The sequence below is a fragment of the Rattus norvegicus genome, chromosome 18 (genome assembly GCF_021556685.1).
Source record: "Rattus norvegicus strain SHRSP/BbbUtx chromosome 18, alternate assembly SHRSP_T2T, whole genome shotgun sequence".
Classification (NCBI taxonomy): Eukaryota; Metazoa; Chordata; class Mammalia; order Rodentia; family Muridae; genus Rattus; species Rattus norvegicus.
The window spans coordinates 75,925,254-75,943,155 of NC_141551.1; the positions used below are offsets into that span (position 1 = coordinate 75,925,254).

Consider the following 17,902-nt stretch of genomic DNA (forward strand, 5'->3'; position numbering starts at 1 on the left):
ACTTTGTTGGACATCTGGGGACAATGCTGCTCAGTCGTATGAATCAGGGTCTGGTCCAAGTCTACCATGAGAACCAGCTTTCTGTTTCGATGTAGTCGCTGCTGATCTTCTCTTCCTAGTTTTTCAGCTTGCTAAAGTCAAAAAGTAAAAGAGAAAAATGACAAAGTATGTATATTTGGATTCAGAATGAAATTCAACTTTACTAAGGAAAAAGAGCACAGACGAGTCCTAGCCACACACTGCTTCCACGATAGGAGCCTATTACAGCATCTCTGAGGGAGGTCTGGCTCGTGCGGAGCTCAGGCCACCCCTGCTGCCGGATTGGCAATGCCAAGAAGGTGGCTGATATACAAAACTAAGAGCTGTGGGGCTTCAAAGCATCCACGGAGAGACAGCTGTTTAAGAGCAGAAGAAAGGAAAATGGCAGCTAGTGGAGCCCCATCTTAGAAAGCCGTACTCCAGATGGGGGCTGCCCATACAACTGCCTGCTAACCCATGCGCCAGAGTTCCCACATAGCCCAGGAGTGCTATTCTTCTCACCTCAGAGCTCACCATCAACTCCGGCACACTGTGCACCATGGAAACAGTCGCTGTAGAAAGTGGTACCTGCTGCTTTCCGTTTTTACTCTGCAACCTGTAAGTGTGGAGAGTGTTTGGTTAACTGTGTGTGGAAAGGCGCATCTGTCTAACTGTAAATGGAGGGGTATGATTTCAGCAAGTGGTTACCAACGCTGCTCTCTTAGCACACAACTCTCTTGTGCAGACAGCTACGTGAATGCTTTCTTTAAAAAAAAAAAAAAAGAAAGAAAGAAAATATGAGAAACTGGGCTCTAGGTCACACCTGCAGTCAGATATGGTAGTCAGTACAAGAGTCAATTCTCCATGTAAACCGACTGCAGTAAGGTGGGAACAATTACAAGTAGCAGCAACTACCCACCACCTACACTGAGGAAGGGACAGAGGTCTTTTAAGATCAGTATCATCTACACAGAGCATTAGAAACAGGCTCACTGTCAACGCGGCAGGGGATTTGCCATCTTCACAGTGAAGACAGAAAGCACCATGTCCTCCAGAGATACTGGGGAAGAAACTCAGCATAATCTAGGGTGTGAGGAAATGACAGCCTGAAAGCAAAGGGTTACTGCTCAAGGTCCTGCCCAAGGCAAAGGTTTCCAGGCAAAGGCAACAGGACCCTGTGTCATGCCTCAGTGTCCACAGGCTCAACCACCTGAGAGCCAAAGACACAGCCTCGTCCCAGGTACTCACTGGGTCAGGTCCTGGCCACACTCAGCACACAGGCCCTTCATGACAACAGGGTGGCTACATCCTTCCAACCGCACCAGAAGTGCCCTGCAAAAACAAAAGCAAACATTAAAATCTCTCCATGGGCCACATGGTATGAGAAAGGGCACCCAAACGGGAACAGAGTCCCAAAAGAGCCTTCAGGCTAGCTCTAACTGACTCTCAAATCACTCTGGCCGGGACAGCCATGCACTGCATAGGATAATGAAAGAAGTGCAGTGTCTGCACACATGTCTCCATGAGTATGTGCACAAGATTCTCACACTTCTGATAAGAACACACCAAAGCCAAAGCTCCCCCACAAGTACTGTAAGCACATGTGGTGTAACTCCAATACACTTCTGTCCCCTCCCACAGATGCTTCCCAGTCTAGACTGGCTTATATTCATCAATGTTTTTCTGACAGAACTACCATAATTTCCCTAGTTGTTTGTTTTACCCTTTAAAACAATACTTGACCACGTAGCCCACGTTGACCTTGAACCTTCTGCCCTCAGCCTCTCAAGTACTGGGTTCACAGGTGAGTGCCACCATGCCTACTTTCTAGTTTTTAAATCAGCAGAAACTATTTTTCTTGTTATGGCCACAAAACTCAATGCCTTAAGGATTTATTATATATCAATCAAGATCATAAAATAGAGGCTGTCGCCTGCCCCCAGCAGGCCTCTCCTATCATACTATAATCCAGAGCACTCGCTCTCCCAGGGACCTGGCTAGAGGAGACTTCCATTGTTCCCCTCATGCACTTGGAAAGAGAAGAAGGGAAGCAGGAAGAAGATTGGACCAAAGCACAGCCTTGCAGGCACAACAGAGTGCACTTCCCTGGTATGTCACAGAACTAGAAGGCGGAGACCTAAGACTCATGCACACAGCCTGTGTCCAGCGTCAGCTGACAGGGTCTTGAGTTCAGGGTGCTCTGGCTTGTACCCGCCTCCTCCCTTGTTGTTGTGCATGAGGTTTCAAAGAGGGACCCACCTGACCTGAGCATATACCCAAGGGTCTACACTGCAATCCAGTAAAGCCAGGAGAGACGTCTACTAATGCTGTGAGATACCACAGCCAAGAAAAAGCAACACAAAAGGACATTTAAAGGCTCACACCTTATACAAAACCTGACTTAAAACAGGTAACAACTAAACATAAAGGCCAGTGCTAGGTACCTAGCAGGACCTCTGAGTTTTTAGTCAGGGAGGCCCCATGACAGTCCTAACAAAAAGATACCACCGAGCATGAAGAGATCTCATATCTCAACAGTAAAAATGGATGAGGTCTTGATTGTTGTAGCTCTAAAATAAGTCTAAACCAGTTAATACAAGCTCAATTCTATTCTTTTTTCCAAGTGGCTGTTCTAGGTTTCCTGTATTTTTGTACAAACATCAGGACCAGACCGACATTTTGCACAAGCACAGCTGCTAAGCTCTGCTGGAGTAGCAAGTCAGCATCTTCCACACACCCAGTGGCCACACCGACCACAAGGCTGACAAGGAAGCATGTGCTGTGCAACCTCCTCCCCACCCACCAGCGGTGGTCACCCAAGTCCTACCTTACTGAGGTTAAGTCAGACATACCACAAGCTCCTTTAAGTACCCCGCCCAGCAGCCTGTGTGGACTCAGCCGGGCTTTCTACTTCCTGTCCCTGTCTAGAAACCTTGTGCCATTTTACAAGGTAGCACTGAGCTGCCATCAAGGACATGGGTAAGATTATGAAGGAAGTCTGCTGTAAGGGCAGAGCTAGTAACAAAACCAACTGTCTCAGTGGGTTACCTGCCCAGTTGGGTCTTCCCTGGAGCGTGGGCCTAATATCAGTTTTGCCATAGGCAAAAATTCCTCTGAGAGTAGCCTCAGCTTCATAAACAGGAAAGCACAACCATGATCCAAGCAGTGGGCTACACAGTCTTGCTCTCAAAGCCTTGATGAAAAGGAAAGCTCAGTCAAACTCCCATGAATTAAAGGACGACATGAAGCACCAGAAGCAAGGATTCCTCCAGCACAGATGGTGAATTCTCAGCAGTACCACGAGGCTGTGAGAGGGAGTGAGGACAGCCATGCAGTAGTCTGACCTCTGCACTTTGGACACTATGAACTCAACATCCTCCCTGTATGAACAAATTATGTTTTTGTACTAGATTCAATTCTACAAGCAGATTTTGCCCTGGAACACGTGACCATGCTTACAGACACTCTAGATGTCGCTCAGTCATCCCACAGGGTGAAGGAGAGGCGCAGCACAGTCACCCGACCCAGAGAGTCCCTGTGCTGAGACTGGAAACCGAGGCAGAGACAGGAGACCAAGGGCACAGCCGAGCGTTCACTACTGGGCTCACCTAGTTTACGATGCTCTCAGTTCTAGAGACGCCATCCCTGATGAACAGCTGCCGGTCGATACGCTCATCTACATGGATGGCTGTCTGTGACCACTTACATCACCAAAATGACCTGGGACCATACACAGGTGACACTTATCTTTGCATCCCTCATAGCATGCCCTGGATTTAAAAATCTCAGTGGGCAAAGGGCAGAGCTCATTGGTAGAGCACTTGGCTGCCATATACACCAGCCTGTGTTCCATCTCCAGAACTGCAAAAAACCCAACCCTAAACCTCATCTGTGGAGTTCTGACATGTGACTTTCCTTTTTCTAAAGAGGTAATACACAAATTATATTCATTAAAAATATTAAAAGTTTCCAAATTCAAATTTGATCTCCCCAACTCCAAGTGACTTTAAGAACTCTTGTTCTTTGCCATCTGATGTCTTGAGGATTTATGAGAAAAAGCCATACTTAGACACTAAGACGTAGGCAGTAAGTGCCTCCTCCCCTCTGAACTCATGGCTGACGGCACCTCAGAGAGTTGGAAAATTCGAGGCACAAAGCACGAAGTTATGATCCAGCAAGGTGACCACTAATCTAAAGTCCACTCTGAGGCATATCTGGAGCCCTACCATAGGACAAAAAGAATGCTCATGCCACAGGTACCAGTTTAAGAAAAAAAGTGACTCCTCAGTAGAGCAGGAGACCCTGGTTCTCTGCAAGCCGCTGAGGTCTGGACGATGTCAGCTAAAGCTAAGCAAATCCCACATGGCGTCTCCTGCCATACTCTTGTTGCCTGTGTCCACTTGATGAACCCCAACCCTTTCTGTTTCTGGAACCTGGAAGACGCAGGTGTTTGGGGCTGGGCCTGTGGTAAAACATACCATGATGGCCCAGAGAGCACACCTGCACGCACTTCCAAGAAACTCAGCACTGCAGCAAAGGCTTAAATGCATGCGGCTGGGTAAGGCCGAGCTGCTCCTTAAGCCCCAAAGCTGCGGGGTGCACCTACAGCCTGATGGCAGGCACAAGACCCTATCCCCACTTCACAAGCACACACACTTGCACACAGTGCATAAGTGGGTGAAATTCACATCATTCACATTTTCATGTGCCACAGGAAAACTGAGACTTTTACAAAACTACTATGAAACAAAATATTTAATAAAATTAAAAATAAGTCAAGTTTTTAAAGTTAAATCGATTAAGATCTTGGTTTTTAAACTTTAAGATGTATATCTTTATTTTCTAAACATTTTGAAATTTATTTGTTCTATTTTCTCTTCCCCAATATCAAATGTTTTTCTCCTGAGACAATACACATTTTCACTTCTTATATGTTGTTCAATTTATGGGTGACTTAAATACATATGAAATTAACTTATCCATTCCTCCACATCAATATGAGTATTTCTTTTGATCTTTTTAAAAAAAGGATTTATGGGATGTGTTTGGGCATTTTGCCTGCATGTATGTCTGTGTACCACATATTCCTGCTGCTGGCAGAGGCCAGAGAGGGTGCTGGCTCCCCTGGCACTGGAGTTACAGATGGCTGTGAGCCACCCCGCAGAGCAGCGAGTGCTCTTGACCTCTGAACCCTCTCTGCAGCCCCCTCATTTAATCTCTTTGAAGATGAAATAAAGGAAACATGAAGGGAAAGAAACGTTTTATAACCACATACCCTTCTTATGACTTAAATGCTGTTCCTAAGCAGACACAGGTCAAAGCCCTCCTCAGAGGCTTTTTAAAAGCTACTTAAGTCTACACACGTACAAAAAATAAATAAATAAATATAAAGAAAGAAAGAAAATAAATAGATTTTCCTAAATCTATCTTTAGGGAAAAAAAACCCTCAACACACAGAACTCAGGAACCAAAAAGGCCTTTGAGTTCTTCCAAACTAGGAGCACAGCACAGTATGGCCCAACGCCATCTAAGATAGATCACCTGACTCCGCCTCTTACAATTCTCTTAAGCTTCAGGAAAGACCGTCTTCTAACCAAGTAATCATTTAGATAGGGCAGATAGATGCCAACAATGAGTGCTTGGCCAAAGAACATTCATCACAAAAATTCTGGGCACCGGAGTGTAAAGAAATCTAATTCCTAAAGCCAAACTGTGTAGACAACAGCTTCTGTGGCACCTGTGATGGGCGCCTGTGACTCTGAGCCTCCCTCCCCATCTAACCTTCCAACACTGAAAGGGGAGGAAGGCACAGGAGCCACTGAGTTACTTTGTTACAGACTTTCTAAGATGGGTTTCCTCCTCTAGGCCCTGCTTTTTAGCAGGGTGCTCCTGCCAGAGCTGGCTAAGCAAATGCTCTTCTCCCAGTGAGCCACAGGGGCTGAATGTCCTCCACACACTGCCTCTACTGGCTCATGGTTTTTGTTTTATAGATTACATACTTAAAAATTACTTCTTTAAAATTTTTTAAGATTATAATATACTGTTTCTCCCTTCCAAACCTTCCTGGTTACCCTTCCTTCTCAAAAACTGTTGCTACACACATACATATATTGCCTAATTATGTAAGTACAACCGGGTCAATCTGTATGATGTTACTCGAATATATGTCTCCAGGGTTCACCATTTGGTACTGGATAATCAAATGGTGAGCTCTCCCCCGTGGAAGACTATTTCTGCCACTGTCCACATTCTTAAGTTGCCTGTAGTTTTTTTTAAGGACTCCCTTATCTAGTAGTGTTATTTTATAAGTGTGTTGCAGTTTTCCTCTATCCCAGCTAGTGCCCAAATAATTGAATCTGGACTATTACATTTATTTAACAAGCTTTAAGGGCACAATGACCGAGCAGTATTACTCTATATTAATCCTCCAAACTAATCTGGCAACCTCTCAGTGATATCTGCATTTTAGTACTGATCTGGCTCTCTGGGCTCCAGATGTTTTCTCACGGTGTCTCCTGGGTTCTCTCTTCCAGTGGCTAATCCTCACTTCCTCCTCCGTCTCTGTCCCTCTCCCCCTCCTGGCGGACAGGAAGTCCAGTCCTATTCTCTCCTCTGTTCAGTCACTGCTGATCAGCTACTGTATTGACCGATTACAGGATAACTGAGGAGCAATGTTTATATGACATTGAGACAGGAGAGTAAGGACTATAACCAGATGCAGGGCATAGAAACCAGCATCTGAATACAAGGCTAAGCTTTACTCAGGGTACAAGAACACTCACCCATGCTCCTATGCTTACTGTTGTCCTTGCTCCGCTCAAACTTAGGCGTCAAGGTCTTAGGAGATAGACTCTGACGTCACTTGGAGGCACAACCTTGCAGCAAACTCCTGCTCTTACCCCACCCTACTCCCGCTTCCACAATGGCCCTGAACCTAGTACTGGAGATGTATTGTAAATGTGTCCATTTGGACTGTGCTCCACAACTCTGCACTTTGATTGGTTGCAGCTTTCAGTAATGGTCTCTACTGCAAAGTGAAGTCTCCTTGATGTGGGGTGAGCTTCTCTACTGGTTCTTATTACCTCCTTCCACCCTACTCTCCCAGTAATTACACGTTCAACCCGCTCTGGGAACTGAAATCCCTGCAGATGATCAGGGTCATATGACAAACCAATTCAAGGGTTTGTTTCTAACAGATGGTGAATGACAGTGTTTTTAACCTCAGGAACTGTAAACTGAACACTACAAAAAGGCCAAGTCACCAACACACAATATCACCCTCCCTATAAACTGGTAAGGAGTATCACTCTCCTGGTTTGCTACTGAGCTCTAGCTTTATGATAGGCTTAAAGAGCACACTAGGTGGCACTGGCAACACCTTATACTCCACAGCCTACCACGCAGCTCGCCACACGTGTGCACCTCCCGCTCCCCACAGAGTTCCTTCTCTCGTCCAGGAGGATGAAGTGCAGTGGAAACAGCCTTGCACAGCTCAAAAGCACTCTATTCCAGCTTCAACCTCACACAGATTTTTGGGAACAAACACAGATGAGGCAAGACTGGATGGTGCTAATGACCAAGACAACAGTGACAACTACAACCACAGGGTCTCATTTTTGTTAGCACACAAGCCACCAACTCTGCTCAGCTTCATGGTCTCAGCAAAACAAGTTAGCATCAAGCAACCTGTCAATGCGGTCTGCTGTCTGCCACCAAGTGTGCACTCTGGGCTCGGCTGTGCCACAGCACCCAGGCGTGGAAGATCATCCTTCAAAACATGGTGCAGCCAACACTGGGAGGGATCAGGAGGATGACAAAGGGAAGGGAAACCAAAGATTTACAAGTGGCCTGATCAGCCTCAGAAGAGATATCACTGAAGACCAAGTAGTGTGGCACACATATGAAGACTCTGGTCCACGTGGCCCCAGAAGCAAGCTTTAGGTTTTGGCAGACCAGCTCAGCTAGCATTGTTTAGACAGTCGTATAAGACTGCCACTCTAACACGGGCTTCTCAGCAGTGTGGTGGGCCTGCTGCTGCTCATACAGCCACAGAATCCACTGCTCGTGTGTGTGTGTGTGTGTGTGTGTGTGTGTGTGTGTCCTCCTGCAAATGTCTCCTCTGCCCACAGGCAAGCTGAAGGTGGGCAAGACCCTCCTCAAAACAGTTCTGAATCCACCAATCATAAGTCTATATAAAGTGCATGTTGTGGGTGGAGGTTAAGAACCACCATACAATAATCACTCTACAAAGGTTTAATGCAAATGTCAGTAAATGTTGGCTCTCCCATGTGATGTTAAGAATATGAATCTGCAATCCAGCACTGACAGAAGTGGTGCTGCTAGACGAACAGAACTTAGATCATGAGCAAACTTCCAGGACTGCTCAGATGAGTTCATTATAAAGTAGTCTTGAGTGTGATTCTGAGACATGCTCAGAAAGAAGCAAACTTCTAGGGCTATCAGGCTTGGTTGCTCCTTCCTGACACCCTCCCTTCCTGCCCCCACCTGGGGTGAAGAAGTTCTGTGATGGAACAGATGCTGGATGAGGCTGCACCAAAGCCAGACACAGAAATCTAAAAACGGAAGGCTTTGGCTCAGCGTACGCGGTGTGTATGAGCCAGACGGGTCTTTGCTGACCAAGGTCTACCAGTCATGGCAAGTCCAATTCAACACCAGGATCCAATGGTATCTACTACTCTCTGTTTTCTCAAATAGAGACATACGGATGCCTTTTAGAAAGACTTCCTAATATTCAAATCCCTCATTCGAAATGCTGGAGACCAGAAGTGCTGCTGTTTCAGGACTATTTGGAGTGTGGCGTGTTTGCACAGGACTCACATGCCAAGCACTAGAAAACACAAGAGCATCTATGCCCTAGTTTTAGACCTTGGAATATTTTAGATTTTGAATGTAAGATCAAGGACACTTGGCCTGTATAGCGAAGTTGTGGGGGAAAGGCCTACTTAGGTGTAACTGTGTGCTACAGAAAGCCTGTAGGGACCATGGATGATGAACTCTGTTGACCGACCGCTGCCTGCCCTGCACAGATCTGCTCAGTGGGATGCTGCTCTTCAGGCTGTGCCTTGTGAAGACAATTCTGTGCATGGTGATCTTTGTACAAAGTGACTCAATCCAGTGATTTCTTTTTAAACTTTGTTCCGCAAAAGTATGACAGGCATTTTGGGGGAGGCCTAATTGGTGTCCGGAAGAGCCAGTGGCTGGGGAAGAAAGTACTACCCTTCTTATGAGCCCTGGGTCCACGCCCAGACACCTATGAACGCCCTTGACATTTATTACAGAGAAACTATCAGGACTGACACAGGGAATACAAATGGAGCTAAGTCCAGGCCTTGGAACTTGCTTCTTCCTGTCACCCACGTACCTTCAGGTATACAGGAACAGTACAGGAAGCACACATGTCAACTCACTACACTCCTCCCCAGAATGCTGACAAGATGCTGTCCACAAATGCACATAACAGGAAAAGGGAGGGAAGCATTTTAAATAAAGTGATGCTGCTAGTGACTGTCCCAGAAGCAGGAACTCACTTGACACCACTGGACTGGTAGCCACTGTGAGTCACCCAGGATCCCAAGAATCACTTCCAGAGGAAGCCAGACAGACAGGTCCCTCAGAGTCAGTCCCAAAGAAGCAAGTTTTCCTGGTGGTTGTGCAATCCAGCAAACCAGTGGGCAGGGGTACGGATAGGGTCCACAAACCAAGAACCCAGGCAGTATCTCCAAGAAGCACTAGGGGGAGTTGACCAGGAAGACAGCCAGGCGGGGTTCTCGGTCTATGACAAGATCAGTGGAAAATAGAAATTTTCCTTGTGGAGAATGCTAGACAGGAAATACTCAATAAAGAAGAGACTTGACCAGTCCAAGAAGTGAGCAGTGGGCATCAGAAAAGGAGCAGAAAGAATAGTCTTCAAAGAGAAGTTCTCAGCCCAACCCACAGTAGGCAGGAGCATTCACTTCTCCCAGTAGTTTTTGTTCTTAGCAATCAAAACAATCACAGCCACGTGACCCACATGCCCACGTGTTAATTTAGGTTCAAAACACAACCCTGGCAAAACTCGAACATAAAACTGGACAGTGGCAGATCGAACCGAACCAAACCAAGATCCTACAGAGACAGGACACAAGTTTGACAACTAAAGAGTCCTCACAGGACTTCGAGGACCAAGTACATCACCCGATACAGTCTGGGTTCTGCCCTCTCGGTGGCTATGTTGCAGAACCACCGGGTTTTTACAACGGCGTTTCACAAAGTTTTATAAGCGTTTGTAGAAACACACACGCCCGACAGCTTCTATTTCTGTAACGAGCCTGGAACCTGCCTGAGTAGTCCCGCGGCCACAGCCACCCAAGTTGCCTTCACTTTACAAAGGTGGAGTCCACCAATTACAGAAGAGGGACGAAGGCAAAAGATATCCCAAAGGGAGTAGTAACCTTGGGTCACCGAGAAGTTTTCAAACTCAAAATATCTCAGGGCTGGCAAAATCACTAATGGTGACAATTCTTTCTATGGTCTCACCCCGCAGCCCCTTAGCGTAGCTTTCACGCCCACTGGGCGTGAAAATGCTTCCCTCCCTTTTCCCGCCCTCCCCCGACATCCTGAGAGCCCGGGTGTCCCTTTTCTCAGTACACTCACCCAGGGGCCACCACCTGGCCTGGCTGCGCACACAGTTCACGGACCACGCCGGCGCGCTCCGACCTGAGCCTGCGCTCTGTCCGCGAGGCGCGCACGCAGCCCCCAGAGGCCGCGCGAGCCGGGGCTGGCCCTGCGGGCTGCGCGGAGACTGCGGCTTCGTACACTGCCAGCACCGAGCCAATGCGCACGGTCGCGCCCGCCGTCACCTTCCACTCCAGCAGACGCAGCGGCGCGGGGCCCGGGCAGCGCACCTCTGCCCCGGCCACCGCCGGAGTGCACTCGGTGGGAACGCCGGCCAAGGGCGGCGCTTCCATCGTGACCCAGCGAGCGGCACGGACGGTCACAACAGAGGTGAGAAACGAAAACACCGGGCGCTCAGGGCGCGGCGCCCACCGCGGGCGGCGGCGACACTGCTGTTCCCGCTCCGACACCGGCTTCACCCGCCGCTCGCTGCGCACCCACTTCCGGGGGGCGTGCTGCGTCATGGAGGGCGGGACAGGCGACGTGCATCCGCGTGACTGCGTGCGCTCAAGACAAGGATAAACACTCGGCCCTCGCGGAGCCAAGAGGCGCTGGTCCACACCTACGGGGCGCCAGTCCGTGGTATGTAGACTACAGCCATGTCACGCGGACCGCTGTCACAAGACTTTTGTCACACACTGCTAGTCCTGACGCATCAAGACTACCAGTTCCGGCATACAGTGCGTGTCTACGGCAACTCCCGTCGTACACTGCGAGTTCCAACCACAGGAGTCTTCTGACGCCGGCATTCGGCGCGGACCGCTGTATTGGATAGTACATTGTAGTCCTGACGTCAAGAGAGACTACCAGTCCCAGCATGCATCACGAAACTCGGTCCCACCTTTCCCGTCGTGCACTGCGAGGTTTTCATGGAGAAACTATAGGTCTCCCTCCGCAGAGCGGTCCGTACGCCTGGAGACTTTGGGTCCGGGTCTTGCTCATCCTCCCGTCAAGCACTGCGAATGCTGGACTTAACGAGACCGAGTTCCAGCGCAGGTCGCGGCCTAGACTCGATCCTTCTTTAGCCGGCTACGCAGCAGAGAAGTGTGCACAGTGGCTGCTTGCAACTGCGGCGCTTTTCAGAGTGGAGTTTCTAGCATTAGACTGTGGATTAAGGATGTCCACCTCGCCTGCTCGCTCCTCCTGGGGCTGCTGTGCACTAATTACTCATCAGATCCTGCTTGATGCACATATCAAGCCTACAAATGGGAGCCAAGAGACACTCTGACTGGGGATTTCGCAATTCCTGAAACCTTTAAAATAGCATTCTCATAAAACTTGAGTGGATGACCTGAGGTGTGAACATGTTTGTATCAAGATGCGTATACTCGTGACTGCGTCTTCTGCAAATCCAACAGGCCTTTGTTGTTACGGGTTGTTTCAATGAATTGCCTAAACTGTAGCCTATAGCGTCCAAGGTGCCTGGTTTTCTAGGGAGAGGGCTCAGGTGCCACGCCTGGGCTGGTAGTCCTGAGTTCTAAGATGGCCGACTGAGTTAGCCAGGAGAAACAAGACAGTAAACAAGACCCACCGTGGCCTCTGCATCAGCTCCTGGCCCTGGTTCCTGTCCTGACTTCATTAAATGTGGATATATATGCCAAATAAACCCTTCCCTCCCCAATCTTTCTGTTTCACCAACTCTAACCCTATATATGCACACGTGTAGCAATAGTTACCTTAACTAAGACAGGCAGCCATGTGGAAGTGTAAGCAAAATAGACCCTTTCCCTCCCCAGTTGCGTTCAGGCTTAGTGTTTTATCCCTAACCATCCCAAAGACACCAAGTAAGGATTGCAGTTTGCAGTAGTAAAGAGCTCTCCGAGTTATCATTAGTCTACCAGTAAATATCTGAGGAACTGAGTTGTGTGACCAGACATCCAGAGATGTGACTGCTGTCCTAATGCCCAAATCTACCAGGCAGTTATTTTGTTTGTAGGAGTTTGAGGCCAAACATGAGCATTAAGCAAACTGTTAAGAATTGTTACTCCTTGGAAAGAAAGATAGCTGTTTTGCATATGGTAGGGCCATAGCCTAGAGAGCTCATCATAAGCTACAACCCTTTATCCTAGAATCTTAGGAATGGATGGTCTCAGAGTCTACAATTTTCCAGATTTTAAGAAAGGTTGTGCAAATGTGGATGTGCAAAGCCAGCTATCCAACTGATCATGGAATCCAATGGAGGAATTAGGGGAGGGACTGAAGGAGCTGAAAGGGCCTTGTCTGGCATCAATGGGAGGGGAGGCCCTTGGTCCTGTGAAGGCTTGATGCCCCAGTGTAGGGGAGTACTAGGGTGGTGAGGCAGGAGTGGGTGGGTGGGTGAGTGGTAGAGCACCCTCATAGAAGCAGTGTAAGGGGGATGGCATAGGAGGTTTGCAGAGGGGAGACCAGGAAAGGGGATAACATTTGAAATGTAAATAAATGTCCAATTAAAAAAAGAAAGTGTATGTGTATAGCATATGCAAGGCCTTCATGAAGCAGTATAGGAAAATGTAGGTGAAATGAAACCATGCCATGCCCAGTCACATCAGATTCTGCTGTCAAATAAGCCACATGAAAGTTTCTTTCTTTTAAACTGTGGCTTTGGGGTCCACAGGGAATGATGTAACTGCTATGAATAATAAATAAAGAAGGAAATAAAAGGAGAACTAGACTGCTCCTGGGTATGATGGAGAAGGTTTATTGCACATACAGGGAAGGCATGGACAGAGGCATCGCCAAGGGTCCAGACTCAACATGACCAGCTAACTGAACTGGGCCATATGAAGAGAGGGTAGAGGGAAGAGGGAACCAGGGAACCAGGAGCAGCAATCAAGCAGCCAAAAAAGGACCCACGTAGCCAAAATGGCTGGGCTATACAGGGAAGAGCAGCCAGAGGAAGGGCAGCCCAGCCCCGTACCTGGGCTTGGAGAGTCAAGGGTGGGGTATGCCAGTCAGGAGGACCTTATAACAGGTAGGGACTCAGGGAGACTGGGAGAACATGGCGGCTATTGTTAGCTTTGCTATGCTCATAGGCAACTGTGTTTGAGACGTAACAGATCACACATCTGATGTAGTAACCTTTATGACCAAGGGGAAGAAGGCCCCACCTCTCTTGAATTCCAACCTGATTTGCTTTACCTAGACTGTTTTTCAAAAGCCAGAACATTACCTCATCCATTTTCCTGGCTGAGATACGCTCCTTTCAGACTCGACTTTGTTCTCTGATGAGCAGACTCTGGTCAATGTTAGTGAGGCCAAAACTAAGAGGCAGCTGAGAGGAGAGATAAGACGACTACCAGGGCCAGGGTAACCCCTCAGGAAGGCTAGATTTCCTACACTCGCAGACCTTCATCTGCAAGTTTGTATGCCACAGGCTGTTTCATGCACCAATTGTGGCTTTAAGAAACGCTATGAGCGGGGTTGGGGATTTAGCTTAGTGGTAGAGCGCTTGCCTAGGAAGCACAAGGCCCTGGGTTTGGTCTCCAGCTCTGAAAAAAAAAAACCAAAAAAAAAAAAAAAACCCACTATGAGCACACATCTTCACGAGGTAAGTGAACTCGAGCTTGGACTGGGTTGTGATAGACGTAAAGCTACAACATTTCTAAAATAGGAGAAGCTTCGGAACATCGGGCTTAGCATTGATTTCTAACCATGACACCGATCAACAGGCAATAGCAGGAAAGACAGACGAAATTACATCAAGCCTTAAAAATGTCTGCTATCAGAGGACACAGCCATGAAAATGCAGCCAGCAAAATTAGAAAGCCTTTGCAATTAGGGGCCAATATTCAGAACATGCAAAGGATTTCTACAACTCAAAGGAAATCAAAGCAAAAATCAACCTAATTTTAAAATGGGCGGGGGGTGGGGTGGGGTTAGGGGATTGATCTCCAGAACTGAGTGCAAAAAGAGGCATAGTAGGCATTTTCTCCAAGGTAGTATATATTATAAAATGATCAAAAATCACATGGGATAGTGATATAACTGAGCTGTAGACTTCTTAGCTAGGAGGATGTTCAAAGGTCCTGCCTTTGCCCCCTCGAACCACAGAGGGAAGAGAGAAAAGGATTCATTATTTCGATGTGCCGGGAGGCACATCCCGTGATCCAAGTACTCCAGGGGATGTGGGATGATTACAAGTTCAAGGCCGAAGAGACACATACAACCCGTCTCAGAAACCCCAGATGATAATAAATGAAAGTGTGCTTACAGTTACTAATGATGCCACAGCGAGCTGCCTTGACCGGTTGTTAACAGGTTCCTGGAATCTTATTTAAAAGCACACAGCACACGAGAGCAAGGAGTTTTATTCAGAAGCAAAACAAAAGAACAGAGCAGACGAACAGCAAGGGAGCCTTGAGCTACCTGAACTAGAGTGCTCAGGAATACTGGGCTACTGTTTGAACCTTTCTTTTTATAGAATCTAAAAGGAGGAGGGGTTGGTTACTAGGGGCAGGTGGTTTTCTGTTTTGATCGACTGGACTTGTGGGAACCTCTTCACTGTGCATGATCTTTGCTTTGATGTAGCTGATTTCTAATCAAATGAATGCCTAGGCATGCCTAGACATAAGTAAGGGACCCCCCCCCAAAGTTAATTTTGAAGACACGGTTAGCCTTACCTACACTGAAAACCAATATAAGTTGGATTAGCCACTGTCCTTAGATTCAAGAGGAGAGATTATGGTGGTTCTGGCTTTGGAGTCATGGAGGATGAAGGAAAGGAAGGGTTGTGGAATCTTCCTTCCCAGTTAAGGAAAGCTGCTGAGGCCATGTGGCAAGGGAGGCCATGGTTGGAGACCCTGAGACCATGAGTGAATCTGTGAAACTGACTTCTGAATTATGCTGTAGACCCTGAGGTGTGTGATCCCTGCCAAGGAGAGCTGCACATGGGAAGTGGAACCAGCGTAAGAGAAGTGTGTTGCAGTCAGCAAAGCTAGAAGGACAAAGCCATCTGAGTGCTTTGACGTGAGACACATAGTTACAGGATTTTGTCCTGCTGGGGTTTCAGTCTTTCTTTAGTCCAGAATTTTCTCAGTATGCCCCAATTCCTCCATTTTGGAATGGTAATGTATATTCTGTGCCTTGAATGTTGGAAGGATGCAATTGACTTCTTGACTTGCAGGGGGTTACAGCTAAGAATTGCTTTGAGTCTCAGAAGAGACTAGACTTCTAGACAGTCTTGAGACGGAAAGACTACAGACACTTTTGAAGTTGGACTAAATGAATTTTGCATTATGATATGGCCATAAACCCATGGAGGCCAGGGAGTGGAATAGAGTAGTTTGAATGAAAATGGCCCCCATAAACTCACATATTTGAATACTTAGTCCAAAGTTGGTAGAACTGTTCGAGAAGGATTAGAAGGTATAGCCTTGTGGAGAGAGGTATGCCACTGGAGATTGGCTTTGAGATTTCAAAAGCCAGCACCAGTTCCAAGTTAGTGCCCTCTTTCTCTCCACTTCACGTTTGCTATCTTGATGTGCAAGTTCTCAGCTCCAGTTTGCCACATGTGCCTCCCTGCTGCCATGCCGTCCGTCACGATGGCCATGGCCTTACCCTCTGGAACTGTAAGCCCAATAAACTCCTTCTTCCATAGTGGCCTTGCTCATGGTGTCTCTTCACAGCAATAGAGAGGCAACTAAGACAGGGAACTATTAGAGGTGGCCAGGGATGCGTCAGACTGCGGATTAATTATTCTTTGTTTCTGTGATAAAAATACCACGACCCAAAGCAGTTTCTGGAAGAAAGGGTTTATTTTGCCTTAGAGGTATAGAAAGAGACTCTAACGGTAGGAGCAGTATGGCAGCAGGTACCAGAGCAGGAGACTAGAGAAAACCTCCTCGACCTCAATGGGAAGCAGAGAGTCCACTGGAAATGACTAGGTGAAAAGCCTGCCTGCAGTAGCATATATCCTCCAGCAAGACTCCACATGCTAAGGGTTCCATAACCTCTCCATATAGCACCAGCAGCCAGGAAATGCATTCAAACACCTGAACCTATGGCATACTGCATCGCCCTGCTTGCTATGATACCGTGGATTTCCAGAACTCTGTATCTGCTAGACCATGCCTACCTCCCTTCTTGCAACCATTGCATAAGCAGGGTGTACATTTCTTGTTCAAAACACAATCGACATCGTAACACAGTTGCTTTTGTCTGGAGAGGGATGTGCATGCAGCCTAGTGAAGAAGTCTTTGGTTTCTAAGTGCATTGTTAAGAAAGGTAGGGGTGTGTGTGTGTGTGTGTGTGTGTGTGTGTGTGTGTGTGTGTGTCAAGCCAAACAGGGCCACAGGTTGCTAACTTCTCTCTATGCTTGCAAGCCTCAATTAGAGGAATGCAAATGAGCGCTTTATTGGACTATCTCCCATACCCATTAGGGCAGCCATTATCAAAACAAAATCAGTGTTGGAAAAGGTATGAGAAATTGAAAGCCCGCTTACCAATAGCAGGTATGTAAAATGTCACCATGGAGGCCCCTTGGGATTCCTGTGTACCCCAATGATCCTAAAAATGGTCAGGGAGTGTACTCGCCCAGGGGAATTAGAAGCAGTGTTTAGAAGAGATACTTTGATGCCCAGGCTGGTAGAGCCATTATCCACGGCAGCCAAACAGAAGCAACCAAAGAGCCTGTGTTTGCAGTGACGCTGAACAAAGGGTAGTATATCCATGCTGTGGGGCACAGCCTTACAGATACCGAAGGCCTGGCTCCTATTATAATGTGGTGACTGCTAAAGGTAGAATACATGAACTAAGCTACTCACAAAAGGACACATAAGTCCACCTGGGGTGTGCCCAAAGTAATCAGTTCCTAAAGAAAAGGCTGACGTGTTAGTTAATGGTTGCAAGAAGGGATGTAGGCCTGGTCTAGCAGATACAGAGTTCTGGAAATCCACGGTATCATAGGAAGCAGGGTGATAGTGTTTGCAGGTTTATCGTGGGTGTATGGTTCTCTGTGAATTTTTTTATTATAACAATTACCAGTGGAATGTGATGATCTTCTCTTAGACTCTTTAGAAAAAAAATCCCTTTGCATGGTTTCAGTTAATTCTTGGCACAGTAAAATAGATAATGTAAGAATATTTTTGGGAGTGCCGGGAATTGAATCTAGGGCCTCGTACATGCAAAACCAGTGATCCACCGCTGAGCTATCTCCCATAAAGTTAGTATTAATTTTTGTGAATCAAATACTCTAATAATACACTTGTTTTTATTTCATAATATAAAGTAGAAT

At 47.2% G+C, this 17,902-nt stretch overlaps 1 protein-coding gene across 2 annotated transcripts in view; it reads right to left on the reverse strand.

Annotated features, from left to right (window-relative positions):
• Ctdp1 (CTD phosphatase subunit 1) overlaps positions 1–11,131 on the reverse strand; it is a 61,084-nt gene extending 49,953 nt beyond the window's left edge. For both annotated transcript variants that reach the window (NM_001414395.1, XM_087592287.1), the window contains exons 1-4: positions 10,672–11,131; positions 1,267–1,350; positions 541–634; positions 3–131 (exon numbers count right to left, since the gene is read on the reverse strand). In NM_001414395.1, the coding sequence (NP_001401324.1) occupies positions 3–131; positions 541–634; positions 1,267–1,350; positions 10,672–10,985 (621 nt within the window). In that variant the 5' untranslated portion in view covers positions 10,986–11,131. The remainder of the gene's footprint in view (positions 1–2; positions 132–540; positions 635–1,266; positions 1,351–10,671) is intronic.
• Between the last annotated feature and the right edge of the window lie 6,771 nt (positions 11,132–17,902).